The sequence below is a fragment of the Dysidea avara genome, chromosome 9 (genome assembly GCF_963678975.1).
Source record: "Dysidea avara chromosome 9, odDysAvar1.4, whole genome shotgun sequence".
Lineage (NCBI taxonomy): Eukaryota > Metazoa > Porifera > Demospongiae > Dictyoceratida > Dysideidae > Dysidea > Dysidea avara.
Window position 1 is genome coordinate 5,942,985 of NC_089280.1, and position 19,707 is coordinate 5,962,691.

The 19,707-nt window shown below is 36.6% G+C and overlaps 1 protein-coding gene and 1 long non-coding RNA gene across 2 annotated transcripts; one reads left to right on the plus strand and one right to left on the minus strand.

Moving 5' to 3' along the window:
• Positions 1-1,013: 1,013 nt before the first annotated feature.
• Positions 1,014-3,012, plus strand: LOC136267785 (uncharacterized). The gene is made up of 3 exons (XR_010706756.1): positions 1,014-1,219; positions 1,377-1,461; positions 2,704-3,012. It is a non-coding gene; the product is annotated as an uncharacterized lncRNA (long non-coding RNA).
• A 15,667-nt stretch (positions 3,013-18,679) lies between these two features.
• LOC136266600 (nicotinamide N-methyltransferase-like) lies at positions 18,680-19,489 on the minus strand. The gene has a single exon (XM_066061603.1). The coding sequence runs from the start codon at positions 19,487-19,489 to the stop codon at positions 18,680-18,682; it is 810 nt and encodes a 269-aa protein (XP_065917675.1).
• Between the last annotated feature and the right edge of the window lie 218 nt (positions 19,490-19,707).

Below are 19,707 nucleotides of genomic sequence, written 5' to 3' on the forward strand. Positions count from 1 at the left end.
GTCTGTGAAAAAGGTACCTTTTTGCAAATCCGGTCACAAATTATCTAGCTGTTGCATAGCAACTGCACACACTGACAACGTATGGTAAATTTTAATTTTTGTTTCTTCTTCCACACAGTACATTGTGGCTGCAATTGCTACACATATATTGCTTCTTATTGGATTCATGATCCATTGTTTAATTGATACAATGAAAATTTAAAAACTATAGGCCATTATTACATAATGCTACTCCTCCTTCATATCTATAATAGAGTTAATGATGTAATGTAATGATGTGACATGATGCAATATAATGTAATTTATGCATACCTGTAACATAAATATTATGTACTGTAGTTGTAAGAGTTAGTTGTTATTGTGTACTTTCAGTTATTGATTACTAATATTATATACAGTAGTCTGTTTTGCCTATAAATGGTCTGCCTACACTTCCCTACAATTAGAACAATACCCACACATAATATTTATGTGTTTACAAATACTCCTGAAGATAGTCAAAGATTAGTACAATAAATAAAAGTTATATAGAGCGATATTACCCAAAACTCTACTAGGGGTTTCATACTTGTAAATGAAATGTGTTTGGGTTTAAAGGTGCCCAATTATCCCTTCAACATAAAACAAGAGCAGTATGCTCCTTGTCTTACTCAGAAACTGAAATTTGAAGTTTGATCTGCTAAAGCATTATTTAGGACAAAGACATTGATTTCTTTTAGGCTGTAGAATTGTGCCAGCATATTGATATTCACAATTTTTCAATGAATATAACTGGAATGCATAGTGATATAAACGCTAAGCCAGTAGAGGTAGCATTGTAGCTAAATATAAACATAAGATTTTGATACAATTATCCATATATTACATTCTGATTGGTTACAACATAGCAACCATATTAAATAATTTGCATCCATTGGCAAATGGAGCCAATTTTTTCAGGCATATATATATATTTTTTCAAGCAAAGTCAATCATTTTGCAGGTTGCTTGGCCCTATGGATGGTAATATTTTATTCTATTGTTGCTACATATAATCTACTGTTTACCTTTAATTTGTTAGTACACTAGCTTCCACTTAAAAATGGATATTTATGCCTGGTGGCACTAAAGGTGTGTAGAGCAGACAATTTTAATCAGATTAGCTCAAGAAGTATACAATGTAATGATTGCTCAGACAGAGGAAGACCTGGAGAATGCTGATACAATAACATTGAGGGAGGTAGCAAAGAGATATAACTGTAGAGAAAGTAATGTTTTTAGCTGGCAAATTAATGTAAATCTGCATGGCTGTAGCTTATAGCAATATTAGACATGCTATACTCTAAGACTGATGTGCATAGTAATTAAATGTGCAATAAATTTTTTTTAAACTGTAGTTCGCTGAATCTTTGCTATTGAATGAGGCATGTGCATTGCCTACTGAGATGAAGTAGGAAAACATAACATGGCAGAAATTTTATGGTGAGTTAATGAGTTCTAAATAATAGTTAGACGTCAAGAACCAGGGTTCTACGGGATTTAGAAAACTCGAAGGCCCTGGGCTGTAGCGCCTGAGCGCAGCGAGGGCGCTACTAAGGGCCTGAGGGTTTTCTAAATCCCGTAGAACCCAGTGGTTCTTGACGTCTAACTTATTTAGACTACAACTCGTTATTGTACCTTGAGTTGACAGCTGCTTGTAAATAGGAAATGTATGGCTAATTACTAGAAACGAGCCCTCTACACATCCCGACATGGCGGGACCTCAGTGTGGCTGTTGCTACCTGTTTAAACGCCCATGCGTTGCCAATGTTACAGGCGCGTGCTATGTATCGAAGTACTGGATTCAGCGAGTGGACTACAACTCATTGTTGCTGTTGTTGTGCCTCGACAGCTGCTTGTAAGCAAGTAATGTAGTGTTGATTAGTACAAACAAGCCCATTACACCTCCCTCTAATTCAGTACGGCTGTTACTAGCCATTTAAATGCCCATGCGTTGCCAATGTTACAGGCGCGTAATGCACTTGTCAATTTCATGCCCCACCCCCCCACCCCAGGGGAAGGGTGGGGGAATACAGGGGATTTGACAAATCGTGGTGTCAAATTCCCCACTACTGGGGCAAAAGCGGCGGTCAAATCCTCACTATGTCCCCACCCCCATAGTAGGGGATTTGACAACACCTCAAGGTTGACTATGCGTATCTGACTTCATGCATGCAACTAGTAATAGCCTGGTATACACCTGTAGCTAGTAAAATTATAGCGAGTGCGATTTTATTGTTTAGAAATGCAACTACCAAAAATCGGTCAGTGAATTGGAAACTGTCAATTGCCCCAGGGGTGGGGGCAAAAAGCAATGTCAAATCCCCACCTGGGGTGTGGGGACGCCCGGGGGTGGGGGGGTGGGGCATGAAATTGACAAGTGCATAATTATCGTGTTTCGTATCGCCTCAGAGCGTGGTCTCTATTGGACATGACCGTGGCTCTACGAGATTTAGAGACCACGTTTTCAGCCAATCAAATTTCAGTATCAAACTTGTTGTAGTCTAATGTATAGTTCAGTAATGAATGTATATTAAGTATAGCATTGTTTAATTGTTAAGTGCATTGTATAGCTACTATAGCTACTTACTGTCACACTTGTGGATGGGAAGACAATGTGTTTAGCTACTCTTATCTGAATGTACTCTTTACAGTTAACAATATCCACATTAATTTGTACTGTAGGTCTAGTGTGATGAATATACTATTTACAGTATGTATAAACAAGAAAAGTACGTAAACAAGAAATTGGATCCTGAAAAGAAGAAGAGTGTACATAGTATATAAAAATGCAAATACAGTGAGGAGCCATGTTGCACAACTGATGACACTTATAATTACGAAGTTCATTTTTCCAGTTATTAGCTTTGCACAAGCAGTATATGTATAATTCAGTTAGAACTTACTAGCTACTATGCATGTTGTAATTGCTCTCCTTGCTTATTTACCCAATTCTGTTGTAAATTGTCAGTTATCCACACTTATAATTGAGTATATAAGACCATGTGCATACTTCTGATAGCTATAAAGTAGCATACATGCACAGTACCATTTATGTAAAGTTCTGCAGACAAAGTGAGATTGTGTACATAAGATTTAGGTGCATTAGTATAATTATGACCATACTGGGAAATGCATGGGCATGGCAAGGATAAAATGCATGTGTGTGCTGATGAATAAATTTATAGTTACAGCTCAGTAGTAAGCAGATTATTGTGTTGTGTTCTAAGTTTGCTCAGCTAGAAAAACTTGTAAAGACAGCCCATTGTAGCTAGGTGATGGCAAGGCTAGAACATACTGAGAAAAGGCATAATACGCATATGGTACGTACCATACGCGTATGTCTATACCGTACGCGTATGGTACGGAAAATCGTACCGTACGCGTATGGTATGTACCATACGCGTATGGTACATACCATACGCGTATGGTACATACCATACGCGTACGGTATGTACCATACGCGTACGGTATGTACCATACGCGTATGGTACATACCATACGCGTATGGTACATACCATACGCGTATGGTACATACGCGTACGGTATGTACCATACGCGTATGGTACATACCATACGCGTATGGTACATACCATACGCGTATGGTACATACCATACGCGTACGGTATGTACCATACGCGTATGGTACATACCATACGCGTATGGTACATACCATACGCGTACGGTATGTACCATACGCGTACGGTATGTACCATACGCGTATGGTACATACCATACGCGTACGGTACAAAATACGCATATGGTATAGAACACAATCACTAAGTGCGTGTTCTGGGCGTAGCTAGCTATAATTATTAAAATTTTGTGACGTTTGTCTGATACGTAATTTCCTGCCAAACATGAATGTAATACCACTGATCCCCTCAGCTATTCAGGTCCTACATACCAGCTGAAATGTTTTATTCAATCATCAAGCTGTGCCTCCCGCAGTGTAGTTTATTTGCTGTATATATTAAAGGTCTTTGGCCAACTTGTACCCACAGCAGCCAGAAAGTACAACTTACATTACTATACAAGCAATAATACAGCTACTTACAAACTAACTTAATAGCTAAACTACATAAAGTTCTTATTATATATTATAATAAAATTTAATGTATAACGACTAATGATTGATAAATTAAAGAAAATGGAAATTAGTGACATGGACATAGAAGATGAAATGAACATGTTAGATCAAAGTTTACTTAAATTTAGTTTTAAAATGGTCCCATAACTATATGTTTCATAATTTTCAAGTTTCTGTTTGATGACATGAGGTGGTAAGGATGAGTTTATGACAGGTACATAGATGGTTCCAAAGTCTGACAATGTGATTGAGTGTTATATTGGATATAGAGTATCGGGATAACGCTTTATTGACTTTTCCAACAGAAATATTGGTTTACATATATTATCGTAGCTAGTATACGTATGTGGCACTGCTACATGAAAGAATAAAAATGTGATATGTTCATGACTTCACGGAGACTACAAACAGCCTACGAAGCACCATCACTGTGGAGGGAGTTTGTGTGGCCATATGCACCCAGGTGATGAAAGTTGTGTGAGTAACTTGTTGAAGGTGTGTGGACAACACGTGAAACGATTATCTTTTCCTCATCACGTGACTTCAACATCGAAAATTAGTGAGGGCATTGATATAATTATTGTAGCAATGCAGTACAACTTAGTCTAACAACAATCAGATTAGAACTGTAGAGCAGATTAAGGGGGTACTTCATCACACTGAGACATCTACAGAGTTTGGCCATTCAGTGTGAAAGTAACATCAAAATAGTTCTTGTGCTGCCCTGATTATATCCTGTAGCTGTACAAATCTAAAGAAAATAACAATTAGAGAATCACAAATGATGAGTGCCGGCTTGTTAGGGTTTAGCAGAAAGAGTGTGGAACCACAGTTACCTTATACGGATTTGTGCCAAGTAATTTAAACTTTATTCTGGACTGTAATAAAATACAGGAAGCCTATCTCCTCGATGCATCCCGTCAATGTATAATTCACCAGCTAATAGTTGTGGTCAACTCAGATTATTCAATGGTCTCAAAATGCCAATGGATCTTGCCCCCATGCTACCACTATTTCAAGTATAGTTTGGTCAAACAGCTATTCTACCATTTATAAGTGCTCATACTGTAGTTGTCAATTTTCAGGATAAGGCCACTTCAACTAAATCTTTTGTTTCTCGGACTGAAACTAGTTGAAAAGTCGGTCGGTAGGTAGGTATAAATAAAATAATAATAGGTGGTAATAATTCTTTTGACTGAAGTCGTGGTAAAGTGTAACTATGGCATTCAATAACAAACTATTAGATATGGTTAGTACATCTAAATGACCAAACGTCCATCCATGGTCTGCTTTTACAACTCTTCTTGTAATAACCAAGCTCGCCCCATGCATAGCAGATATGGATGGCCAACAATACATCGACGCCATAAACTCACGTGATCGAACACGTGATCTTTAAAAATAAACAAAAACATTTCATTTACAAATTTTATGGGTCAGTCAGGTCCGAGAAACAAGAAATTTAGCCTAAGTTCATAACAAGGTGGACATTGTTTGAAGAATTTGCAAGGCTTATACACTTTCAACATTATGAAGTTAGCCACCATCACTATGCCTCCACTCTGCATGACATAATCACCAATTGTATGCTGCTTAAATACTTGATGTTTAATGAACATTGCAATCATATTGATCCTTATCTCATCCCAGGTTGCAGTTGTAACCTACAACAGTTGTGTGTTTTCTCACCTCATCTTGACATACCAGAAGATTATGTCCTCAATGTCAGCTCATGCATATGGTGGACTAGTAGACGTAGAGTTGTGGGTGAGATCAGTGACCAGTGAAGGTATTATTATACTTATAATGAACTCTCCTAATCTACTGGCTTCCCTCGGTGAAGATGCAATAGTATTATTAGATGATGAAGTTACTCTTAAAGCTAAAATGTCTGATCACAATTTTTTTTTTAATTTGGAAGTTATCAAGTTGCAGAATCATCTAGCATCATTGCCCAGGAGTACCATTGCAAGCCACATGGAGAACTGGTGTCATTTTGGCAGTAATTTGAACCACACCATCATAATTAGATAGTGCAACATGCGGGATCTATAGATGGCACAGTAAAAGCTATTTAGTGTTTTTTGTAATAATAGTTGTATCTTAATTTAAAAATTATGCTATGGTTTGTGAAAGCTGTTACGTATTAAGGGAAACTTTGCAACCATTATAATTAGTGTACATGTCCAGCCGGATTTTAGGGGACCAGCGAGAAGACTTATCTTTATAAATATCATAGCAAATGAAGTATTTGATCCATTCCACTGCATGCATGATGCATGGCCTCATCAGACCTCTGCATGGCAACATGGGTATAATTATGTAAGTGTGACATAATAGCTATATTTTATCCTGGCTTTTGTGGTTCAGTTTTAAATATTCAGTAATAGTTGTTAGTGGCTATCTGGATATATAAGCCTATTTTGCATGCGGTGCATTTGTCAAGATAAGCATATCCTGAACACTAGGTCATGATGACGGATGCCTGCAGGTTCAAGGCTGCCCAGGTCCAGTCATGGATTATTTCTCCTAGCTCGTTCTCCACCTTTTCAAACATACTTTATGTAACAACTTTAAACAGGCTGTAGGACCAGGTGTTCTACAGACCTTCAGCACTTGTGCTGTAAAGCCTTAATAAATGACCTTAAAAACTTTAGTTAATATAGTTACTGTGGTTTCAAGTTCATGTGTTGCATTTCAGGTTGGTTGCATGATAGCCACACTTGTACCTAGTGTATACCAAACCACCGCACAAATTGCTGTTTTGCCCTATAGCCTGTTTTATCACCTTAAGAGCTGCAATCAGAACATTGCGACTATATAAGCATAAGACTACTGCATTGATGAACTGGACGTGGAGCACACTTGTGAACCTGAAAATAAAATTTATGTACGTAATCAATAAAAGTATTGTAATACTATTTAATCAGTGGCAATCAAACTGCCTGTTCATCACACAACTAGTTACACTGCCCCCTTCCCACATACTCTCCTGGAAATAGTAGACTGTGTGTCTTGAAATAGTTGACTCTTGTCAAGGATGTTTCAGGATGTTGATTTTTGAGTATGAGTGAGGCCAGATCTGATGGTTGGTATAGATGTATATATATATATATACCGTACCTGATGCATGCACATTGTAATTGTAATTGGTGTAATAACATCACCATACATGCATACACAATTTGTATTTATTATTTTATAAATCATACGTACATAATTATATAGTTATTGTAATTGTACATGAGACTCTGACTAGCATACAATATCTGAAAGATGTCTGTCAAGAAACCTTAAAATTTAGAATACCTGCATAAGTGGGTATATAATAATTATATTTTTGATGGATATGGGTCTATTTTTAAAATAAGAAATATTTTAAGATAGACTTTCTGAGTTTTGTGGATTGTGCTTTGGAAGCAGAGTCATAATTATAGAAAATAAATGTAAACGACACTTTCTGAGGTTAAATTTGGCAAACGTTTTAATAGGTTAATCTAACAGATCATAATTATAGCTGTGCAAAAGTAATCTCGTGATAATTGAATAGCTATCACTATGTAGAATTTTTATAATTATATACATATACCTTAAGCCTGTTCTTATTTCACCTAGGTGTCTCCTTTGTAGCTACATATGTGAACAATAGAAGAATTGCATTATTGTATATCTTTGTGACTATATAAGTGGTCTACAGTAAGCAGTGAATACTGCAGGTGAAGGATAGCCTTCTTGATCAGACAGATATAGAATCATGTATTGCAAAGAGAATCCTTATGCAAGTCTGTGTGGCTCTTATTTGTCTATAGATTGAAAGTTGTTTGCGGACTAAGTCACTATATAATCTGACTACATACTGTATGAACTTTCAAGTCTTTAGTGGGTCCAGACCCTAGATTATAATGGCAGGGTCTATATATTATCACTGACCATAGCCATGTATGATGGTATACATTGTTGCAATGTAGTGGTAGGATTTCAGCACTCTACCATAGTCTTAATTGTAGCTACAGTGTGCATAGCGCTATTGCTAATTCCCTGAACTACTAGCTTCACCTCCTTTGCATGTATACATCAGACGTGTTTTTGTTTGGTGGACCAGTGAACACCTGCAAGTGGCAAGAAGGCACACCAGTGCACTTATGCTCTCCACAATACTATGTTACATACATTTCTTTAGTTTTATTTTCTGATTTCTTCACTCTTGCAAAATAGCTATATACAAACAAACAAAAAACCTATAATACAATAATGATAGCTTCAATTATATTGTAATCTTGTCATACAACTGTATAGTGTTGTGCTATCACATGCATGCTACATGTGACCTGTTAGTCTTGTCCAATGGGAGAATCTTGAAATTCTTTATAATTGTATGTGACTTCTGGTATTGTGTTGACCAGCTGGATGTGATTTTCTTCATCAATTATTGAGAAACAACCAACTTTTACTTATAGTATAGTCAAAATTTGCAATGTTTTTAAAGAAAGTATTACACAATAATGATATTGCTTTTACCAATACAATGCACACCACCTGAATATTGCTAATGACACCAAGATAGTGACTGTTGCATCTTTTCATTTGTGTTCTGTGGAACTGCAAATAATTGTATTGTTCATATTGCATTTGTATGGTGATAATTTGTTATGCGTCCATATCATTGTTCCAAGAAGTGTAATGCTGATCATTATATTAGTGTTTTGATCCAAAGCTAACAGACCAAAAAAAATGGCTCTGAGCAGAAGCTGTAATCCAGTCCAGTAATAAAATGTTGTCTTATAAGGTCCTTGATAAGCATCGAGCAATGGCTTGAAGTGGTTGACAAGTTTGAAGCAGGATGGTGAATAAAGTATTACATTAATGGAATTGGTATCAGTATCAAGGAGAGAATAAGACAGGTGGCAAATAGTATAAAGAATTTAATTCCAAACAGAGGTACATTATATAGCATCGACAGACCGCACTAGGAAAGTGTGGTTACTGGGCAGGTGGATTACCTGAGAATATGAGAACAGTACATTAGATACAGTTAACAATACTTTAGTGTAGGATAGTAAGAATAGAGTAGCAAGTACTGGTAGAGCTCTGCGTGCAGTGAGCCTCTGTATTGTAGCAAAGTATCGACTTGTTACGATGAGTGATGTAGCAATGAAGATAAGGTACACTGGAAATAGTAACTGTAGCCACATTTTCGCATAGTCATCCATGCCTTTATAAAAGCAAGTCTCAATGCCCAAATCTAAATTAGCTAATAAAATGAGTGTGTATGCTACAGATCTGTTTATAGGTAAGAAGACAGAAGCGTTGATACCTATGACATTTGAAAAGCATTTATGCTTCCATTGGTGACTGTAAGGTCAAGGATAAACAAACTTACCTAGCTGCTGCAGTATACTGCAGCAACTCAGGCTGCAGCAGCAGTAAACTTCACATACTGCAGTAGACTTTCACATACAGCTGCTGCAGTATATGAAATTGTGTCTTGGGTCTAACTAAGCAAAGTCAAATATTGTAAAAATCAAGCAATCCATGATATAGCTCAATTATGCAGTCAATTCATACGTAGGATGGTCTATGCGCAGGTAAAACATTTTGAATGCACTGTATTATGTGTCATTGCTGGGCTCTAGAGGCATAAGTGGATCTTGGAGACACTGTTAAGGGGTGAGGGGAGCAAGAAATTTTAGGCTAGAACAGTGTTTATTCCACTATAGCGATGTGAGTGACTGCTTAATTGTCACTGGGGTGGGTGCATGTTGAATGGAACTCTGATACACATATTAATTTACATAACTGTGGTTGGCATAATGAAGGACATATAGTACACATTTTTAGACTCTAGTCAGATATTTTCTGAACAATTTTAATTTAAAAATTAAGTTTGAATTTGATAGCAAAATTTGATAGATATTTAAACAACGTGTATGTTTTGAAAGGCATGCTAGAGTTAGCCTATCTGAGATAAAACTGTTGATGGTAAAGTGTACTGAACCAAAATAAGGCAGTATTGTTATCATTCTCAAACATTATGATATTAGAATTGTGACCGTTCTATTAGAGTAGTGACTACTTCCTCACAATCTGTGTCCCTTTTACTGGGTAATATGTCATAGAATATTGATCAATAGAGTAAACTATGTGTACTCTTTTCACTAACAGGCTGTCAGCTGCTCTTTTTCCATACCCTTCTCTTCTTGCAATATCCTTATACATCTCATCTCAGTACACATTCAATCTAGCCACATGTCTCTCCCACTTCTATCACTCCACTTTTAGGGCACAATAATTGCAACAGTTCATAGTGATTCTCAGCTGCAACAAAGCGAGAAAATTTCTTAGTTGCAGTGCCCATGAATTGTCAAATGTTCATAGGTAGTGTCCATGAAAACTACATGAAATTTCATGTTTTACCATGGCATTTTCATAGGATGTTCTCTGGTAGTGTACGTAGAGCAAATTTAATTTACCTCTAATACCTACAGTATCTATCAAAACAATTTGAACCATTGCAACCAGCTGTGATAGCTAAAAGGCACAAAGACACCATCTGCTCAGTGCTGTAGATTTGACAACTATGCTTGCTGCAATTACCTCAGTCTTCAATGCAAACTGCTTAAAGTCTTCTCAGTGATTTGTTCAGCCTTTTCATTGCAGCTTCTTTTGTAGTTTTGTTAGCATCTTGTTCCATTTCCAGCTGTATGTCTATTCACTTGCTAGTTTCCCATTCCCAGTTTTGAGTTCTCAGCATTCAGATTTATTGGCTTTCCACTAGAGCTGAAATGGATAGCAATTTTTACTATCTGGATATCCTGAACTAAATTTTTCCGGATATCTTACGGATAGTGACATCATTACTTACCATAAAAACATGACATACTTTGCCATGAACCCGCTTGCTATACTCAAAATTTAGACCAGAAGCAAGCATAAAATTTGTACAATGATTGGGATCGTGGCATAATAATCAGTATAAAAGCTTTGTATCAAAGAAAATCATTATGAAATTGCTTTAAATTATTAACAAATATCCTGATGGCTTCAAATTGCGTACTATCTGGATATTGAAATACTATCCAGATATCTGGATATTGAAATACTATCCAGATATCGGATATCTGTTTCAGTCCTACTTTCCACTGCAAGTTTTTAAATTTTCAATCTCAACACTTTCATTGCTCAACCAGTTCTTGTCTTCAGCTCTAGCTAACAACTGTACAATTCCATGTATTGTTACTTTTCCTGCACATACACAGTGCCACTGAGTATAAGCTTTCAGTTTTAAAAATATCTGGTAATAGCACAATTTCCTGCTTTGATGAGAAGTCACAAGTATGTGTACCTGACTCTATAAATTCAATAAAATTTGAGGGAATAAACATTAACCATTCTTGCAACTTCACAGCACTGTTATCCCTAAGTTCTATGTATGGTACCACAGAATTATATATCTGCTAAACAGTTGGTACTCTTATCCATTTCTTCCTCTCCATTCTCAGCTTGAATTTAAAATTCTGTCAATGATTCCGTCTAACAGTTTCTAATTGTTCTTAGTATCTAACTTGATATTCCATATATCACTACATGCACACAATAGTTTATGCAACGCCTCAAAATGTACCAAACTTAATTTATGTATAGACATAAAAGAAAACATCCCATTTGTAACATCAGTTTTCTAGTTAACTAGTTAGTTAGACTATCTACAGTGAGACTATCTCAAGGAAAGTGATTATGGTCAAACTTTGAGTTGATGCATGTACACATGTTCACTCAAAGGTACTGTATAATATCTGAGGACTTAACCTTTTAGCTAGTTAAAAGAAGTACTGTAATTGCAATTTATTCCCATGGAAGGTCTAAAATTGCACCCATAATTATTATAGATTCTATAAATCCTGAATTATGCTAGTGAAATTAGTGGTCTAAAATTCTCAAAATTATTCTTGCATATGTGCAAGAATAATCAATCACACTCCAAAAAATCCTGTATGAGATTGTATAATCTTAAAGATTCAGTCAAGATTGTAAATGCAATTCAATGAACTATTGATTGTAATTAAATGAACTATTTTCAAAAAGGCAATAGTCTCGTGCCCATATCAATTTTCTTTCTTTACACAAAAGAAAAAAGTAATCTGGTTATGATACTACGTAGCATAGTAATAGTACACTGGCAAGCACAATGACCCAAAAACAGAAAATTACGGATAGTATACAAAGGTTTATGCATGGTTATATGGAAATTCATGGCTATAGGTAACACTTCAAGATCATATTGTAAAGCTGAATGAGATTGTAAAGCAGGCTGTTCAAAATTGTAACCAAGTTTTGGACCCTTGGATATTCCATTCAGTGAATTCGTTCACGATGTCATCATCTTCTTTGTATTTCTCCCTGCACAGGCCCTTAAATGGAAGCCATGGTGTGCTTTTGAATGTAGAAAACATTTACCAAGAACTAGCCAACACAGCTGCTCTCATGTGCCCAGTGCATGCTCAGGAAGCTATATGCATTACATAGTCACTGTTACGCTACAAACAGTTTGTAAGAAAGTGACGTTTGGAAAAACAGATTTTCTAAAGTACAGAAGTGTGATGTGCATGTATGGGAACCCAGTAGCACTTCTTCTGTGAAGCCCAGATCCCCAGTTGAGCTGCGCAAACCTCCAGGACACACACACAGTGTATTGAATTATTTATTACTCAATATAAAAATCAAAAGCATTGAGCTCTTATCTATATATGATCCTAAAAGTAGAATGTTTGGCTATAAAGGTTGAGCTGTAATTTCTTTTCAGCTCTCTGCTTGATTGACTCCCAGGATCCTTACATAATCCTTCACAGCTATCCACGGTATCACATGACTTCTCACAGCACATAACAACCCACATTTCTCCCCTTCAGTTTATTATAACAACCTTACTGTACTAGGTAGTAACCTGCATGTTGTTGTGATGAATACTGACCAGATACCTCAGCCCACCACACAATGCCAGGATTCATTCTATTATGACCAGTCTGAGGACTACACAGATCTTTTAGCCTCTTAATTTTCATAGAAAACATCGCTGAAGGACACTTCTTTGATGTTGTCAGCCGAACATGATTTCACTTGTGGCACTAAGTCAGCAGCTCCTCTAGTAGTAAACATGTCGAGGTACTTCTGATGTTTTGCAACTTGAGACAGCACTGGTGGTAATATACGTACGAAGGTATTTCCAGTGTAACTTACAATGTGTAAACCTTTCTAGTTGTCTGTTCCAGTAGCTACCAAACTTGAATTTCTTGGTTACTAGAACATTTAATCACAAAAATAACATCAAAAATGGACTCCTTGACCCCAAATTAGTCGAAAAAGAACTTTCACTTGAATTTTTTTTTGTTACTTTATTTTTGCGCATTTCGGATAGTAGCCATTTGGATTTTTGGCTCTAGCAAACTTTCCCTGGACTCTTAATAGCAGCATGGGAGCTCATTTTGTTTAAACTACCCTAAAGTACAATATTAAACCATCAAACTTTGTTAGCCAGAGTTTGGTCATGAAAACACTGTTTTTGACCCTACTACTGTATATTACAGTACGTGGAGAGAATGACAGGATGAATGAAATAAGACTCTAAGATATAGTGTTTTTTAATGCTGAAACTAAGTAAGTATGACACATTTATAGACGTGTTACCTGCTCAAGATCTACTCACCATCTGAGTTTCAGTATTACAATGACAGCAAAATACTGAACTGTATACATACTTGTCCTTGTGGTAATTATATATTGTCATTATTCATAGTGTAGATATGTAGTATCATATATGAAGACCTTTCAGTGGCATACCAGAAGAACATATGAGTAATTTGTTTTTGTTTAATTTGGAATTTTGATGGTCTCATGGGAAGCACATTGAAGAGGTGTAGTTTAGCAAACAAATTACTCATATGTTCTTCTGGTATGCCATTGAAAGGTCTTCGTGCCACCTGCATGTGGCAGGTTTATACTGTTGTGAATTTTCCAATCTGTGTTATTATATGTGACCGGATTTCACATAACAAGGCTTCCACACACACAAAATCAAACTTACGTTTTTACCAGAAATGGATTGCTGGCCTAATATACTATCATATTCCACACTGTACTTCATTCAGGACTGGCAAGTCTGGTTTCTGTGGCAGCTTTCTTCTGACCCTGTCAAAGCCACGAGTGGGAAATTGGCGCCATTGAATGGCCATGGCTTTGTGATAATGGTGTGTAGTGAGCTGGGACTTCACAGAGAGCTCGCCAATAGTGTTCTCAGTCAATTTGGAGTGATTTGAGGGCCATGGAGAGCCCAAACTTGGCCTCTGGATTCCAATCGTCTTCTTTTATTTTTTTTTATTATTAACACTTTACAGTGACCAGCACTGAAGGTCTACAGCAACATGTGCTGCAGCCTTAGGATTACCTAACCTAACTTCAAGGACTTAGACTTAATGACTTATAGCTGGAAAGGTGTAACAGAAAAGGACCCCTATGCTGATTCGCACCCCCCCACCCCCCCCACCCCCACCCCCACCCTCCCCCCACCCTCGCACCCCCCCCCCCCCCAACCCTCGCACCCTATTACTACCACCTGTGATATTATTACTCGCTCGAGAAAAGCTGCCCAAAACAGGGCTAATTTTGGGTATCAGAAATGTATACACCCACTCAGTGATAGCTAGTAAATAGATGCAAACTGGGGGCAAATTTTGTTTGCACAGCTGTAGGCACTGGGAAGTTATTACACAATGATTACTTAAAATCGCCATATCTCCTAACGAAGCTTTGTGCGTCGAAGCCTGGTTTTGTCAAATTCAGTCACATATGCTGTTTTCACTAAAAACATTCATGTCTTAAACGCTTAGCTAAATCTAAATATATATGTAGCTATGTTAAACAAATATTAACAGAGCTAGAACATAATGATAATAGATAGATGAAAACTTTGGTAAACTGCAATGTCTTATCATATATATGTATGATGACATGCCTACTTATGGATATTTTGACTGGGTTAATTGAAACTGAGTAGCCATATATATTATTGTATATTGGTCAAGTGAAGATAAAAGTCTCAGTTATAAGTGGTTGAAAACTTTTATATCATCAAAGCAGTTGTATGAATTATGACATCATGACAACAAAAGGCAAAAGCTAAGAAGTGCATAAGCTTGTCAAATATCTCTAAAAAAACAAAGAAAATGTACTGTACATAACCATATCTCATGATGCAAATGGCTTAAGTTATGCACAGCATGCATATAGTTAATACATAGATCACCTGCAGTTGATAGCACATAATAGTTGCAGTACTACAGTGTATATATATATAGTTACTAAGTAACTATAAGTAGCTACAAATTCTTCAAGCCATATATTGTATATAAACTAGTGTAAAATTAAAACATGGCAGGGGATCACTGAAAAAATAAAGTTATAAGCATCAAACAAGCCAGCTTGTTAACACAGAGAGATCTCTATTGGGACTCAATGGATATGGTAGAGACCCATGTACACTGTACCTGCCATATACAGTAGCAGCTCTAGGAACTGAGTCGTATGCCTTCATCAGATTGATAAAGAAAAAAGGCAGTTGTGCTCCCTAACCTTCTCCACAAGCTGCCTTGCAACAAATATCATATGAACACAGCTAAGCCCTCGATCACCTATGATTTTTGCCAAAATCCTATTAGTACATTCACCTAAACACCATGCACTTAGAAAGCTCCCAACAATAAAAGAAGCCTTAGAAGTTAATTTGGAATAAGTATAGGTCCACTGGAAAGTATGAAGTCAATAAAGTGCTTTTTTAAAAATTGAAATCTGCTATTTAGTTCAAGTTATTTTTTTATTTTACTGATCTGCAGAAGAATCTGTTTACTTTTGTGGATAACAACTACATAGTTTTCCTTCCTATGTCTTTCTTCACGTCCATGTATATTTAAACGCATATTGCAATGATAACATCCGTTCTCAAGCAAATTTGCTTCTTGTAGGTTCACTTCACACCACTGATCTGATTTAGTCTCTGCAAGGGTAACCAATGTGTTAATATGTGTTAATAAGTATCCTATCTATTCATGTTAACATGTTCATTTTGAAGCTTTATATCATTACCTGTATTAACTACAGTATATAAGGAAGTTCATACCAGAGTAGCAATGATGTTGTGTACCACCACATACTTAACTTATTGTTATCACATAGTTGCACAAGTGTGCATATATCAGAAGCCATACCATTGCTGACCACAGCATGCTACACACTGCCTAAAGTTGGATATATCCGAGTCAAAGCCAAAGTACATTCTATTGTGAGGAAACAATACACTGGTGTTTGTTAACTCTGACTACTTAGCAGCTACATACTGTACATGATGACTGGCTTGATATACATGTTTAGTACTGTGTAACCACCAGCACCACTAGTAGCTATCATGTTAGTTATCCATAAAATGGATTATAAAAGTAAGCAAACTAGAGTATAAAAAAACTACAGGCCAGCATGTAAACACACAGAGATTTCTATTTGCCAACACTAGATCTGGTACTAGCAACAAACTAATTCATCCTTAACAGCATGTCTTGCCACTCCTACTTTCACAGGTTACCATCACTTTAGAAATTTATGCATGCATGTGCTTGACCTGAATTTGTCATTTCCTGTGATTTATACGGAAGCATTTTCAGTACTTTTCTGCCCCTGATTTCTGAAAACTACTGTTTTTTCTCCTTAGAGCAGTATAGAGTCCTTCCTGCTTTGTTCATTAGAGTCCTTCCTGCATTGTTCGTTATTTTCTCAAGGGTATAGCTATAAGGACTTCTGTTCGTGTAAAGGGTAATGTGTCTGAGGTATGCAATGGTGTACGACAGGGGTGTATTATCGCTCCTGTGCTTTTTTACTTGTGTACTTCTGTGCTGTCTTTCAGGATTGGTGTTGACAGTGTTTTCAAGCTGGTATACTTGTCTTTTTTTGGTGGGGTCAAAACTACAGAACAGATATATGGAACAGAATGGAATCAGGGTCTAAACTACAGAACCATGAAATGGACACACTTTCTAGAATCAAAACTTGCAACTTACAATTTATTAGTGGCACCTCCAGTTGATCAAACTTGTGTATTGATTGTGGGTTTAGTTACCATTAGTAATGATCGATTGTGGGTTTAGTTGTTATTAATTTTTCTATATTAATTTTACAGAGATTTTAATTTTAGTGCTATACTTTTGACCCCCTGCATGATTCATGGGCCTTAGCCTTCTTGCAGTACCCTAGTGAGATAGTGTATAAAAATAAAACCCCATCAACATAGCATTCCAGCTTATATAAGACAACCACTTTGTCACCATTATAATCAATCTTACATTAATTTTATAATTCTTATTTCCGCTCACTTCAAATGACTTGATGTACACTCGATATGGGGACAAGTGCGCTCTTGGATTTAGGTGAAGGTCTCATTACAATCATCATGCCAACAACCTTTGCCTTCGTGGGTCTCCTGTGCATTGATGTAGTGGCATGGGACCAGTATTAATGATGCAGCTGATCTCCCTGCCGTATTGCCAGTCCCTTTATTTTAATTTAGGTTGCAACTGAGGATATCTAATTATAATTATGATGGTTGATTTTTTACTCAGATGTGACCCAATAAAACAATAAGTTTGGTGGATGGGGACATGTTGAACAGGTGCTACAAACAACATTACATTACATACTAACTGATTAGCTAGTAACAAACTAATTCTAAAAAATACATAAGCATTGAAAAATAAAACTGCATGGTTTAATTATGTACGCAGCAGAGAATTATCAGTAAATGTTGAAATTTCATGGCTGGTTGGAATAAACAACTAAATTGAGAAGGGGAAGTATAATAGGACATTATTGAAATCTTAACGTACAAAACATATAGATTGATGAGCTTCTTGTTGGTATATCCTTCTACCAAATTTAGAATGAAAGTTTTAAGGAAAGTATACCACTGTCTTTTCAATTGTGTAAGCAGCTTCAATGCCTGATTGTGTTTATGGCATTAAATACTGTATGTGCCAGAAAACACTGGAACAGCAATGTATAATTCATTATTGAGTCAAGAATGAATCTGGTAGTCATTTAAAATAAAAACATATTAAGCCTATCATAATCAAATCATGCAGTTACAAAATAGTGTGCATGGTAATCACAAGTGTATCATCTTATTTTCCATGTCCATTATACCCAATAATATAGTAAACATGAATCTATTGGTAGCTATGCAACAAAAGCAATAGCTTAACAACCAAGCCACACAAATGTTTCTGCTGTCATAAAAGGTAACAAGTATGTAAGACTGACATGCAACATTTAGTCACTTATATTGTGCACCTAACATTCTTTGTAATGCATTTAGCATGCACATACGTAGCGTGTTAAGTGTAAATATACATAGCCATTATATTTACAGTACCAAGCAATATATTGTTACTGTATATCTATACATGCACCACATTATTTAAAGGAACTCATATTTACTATAGTCTGTCAGCTTGACTACAAGATCAACAACTGTCACCTTTAAAATACTACTCTCTGAGCAGCTACAAACACAACTGCTTTGTAGTCTGATATAATAGGGTTTTCAATATCATGAATTGGAGCGGGATCACGTTCAGCTACAAGGACCACCATCCCAGCATCAGCTAAAGCTTCTTTCACCTGCTCAAGTGTAACAGGAAAGCAAGGCCATCTCTTTTCGCCAACCATGTAGAAGGTCTCTCGCTCCACAACAAACATGGTAAGAAAACCACCAGGTTTTAAAAGGGTCACAAGCTTTTTCACAGCTGCCTTGTATTCAAGGTATGTGCTACAGGCTACTTCCAGACAAAGACTTGCAGAAATTATTTCAAAAGGATCTTGTTTGATTGATAATGGATAGTCTTGGAAAATATCACAACCTATGATAGCAGTGATACGTTGACGCAGTAATTTTTCCCTATCCTGCCTGGCAGCATTTCCTGTGATGTTCTCAAGTTCATTAACTGCAAATTTGAAATGATCACTCCAATCATGTGCTCCGTCTTTCTCAAATTTCCACAGTTCAACCTCCTTACGTTCACTTTCAGTGTGAGCAGAGAATATTATTTGATTGACATACGGTACAGCACTGATCAGTCCTACTATTGATGCACCTCCGCTAAACTCCAGTAATCTGGCAGTGTTATTATCCCATTTGGAGTTATACCTTTTGTAGAATTCAATAACTTGTGTTCGGTAAAGTAGCGTAAACCCCTTTTCTTGTGGATTTCCGTCAACAGCATTGTAGAACGACTTAACGTACTCTCTTCCATCGAAATCAGTCAAATAAGAAATCTGGACTGTACTCATGTTCATCAATCTACCATATAGTTAACGGGTTAATTTCGAAGGGGAACAGCTTATTATGTAGTGATTTGCTAAACCGCTAGATTACGTAACAGCAGAAGCCGTATATCACATGACCAATGCAGCGTTGCGGTCAACCATGTTGCGTAACAATGCATCAGTTTCAATTTCATGATGAAATTTGTCAAGTAGCAAGGATTGCGGGACTGGCCAATTTTTTT

What these genes read in the sequence shown, in the direction of transcription:
- LOC136266600 (XM_066061603.1), bottom strand. Translation starts at nt 19,489, where the DNA reads ATGAGTACAGTCCAGATTTCTTATTTGACTGATTTCGATGGAAGAGAG.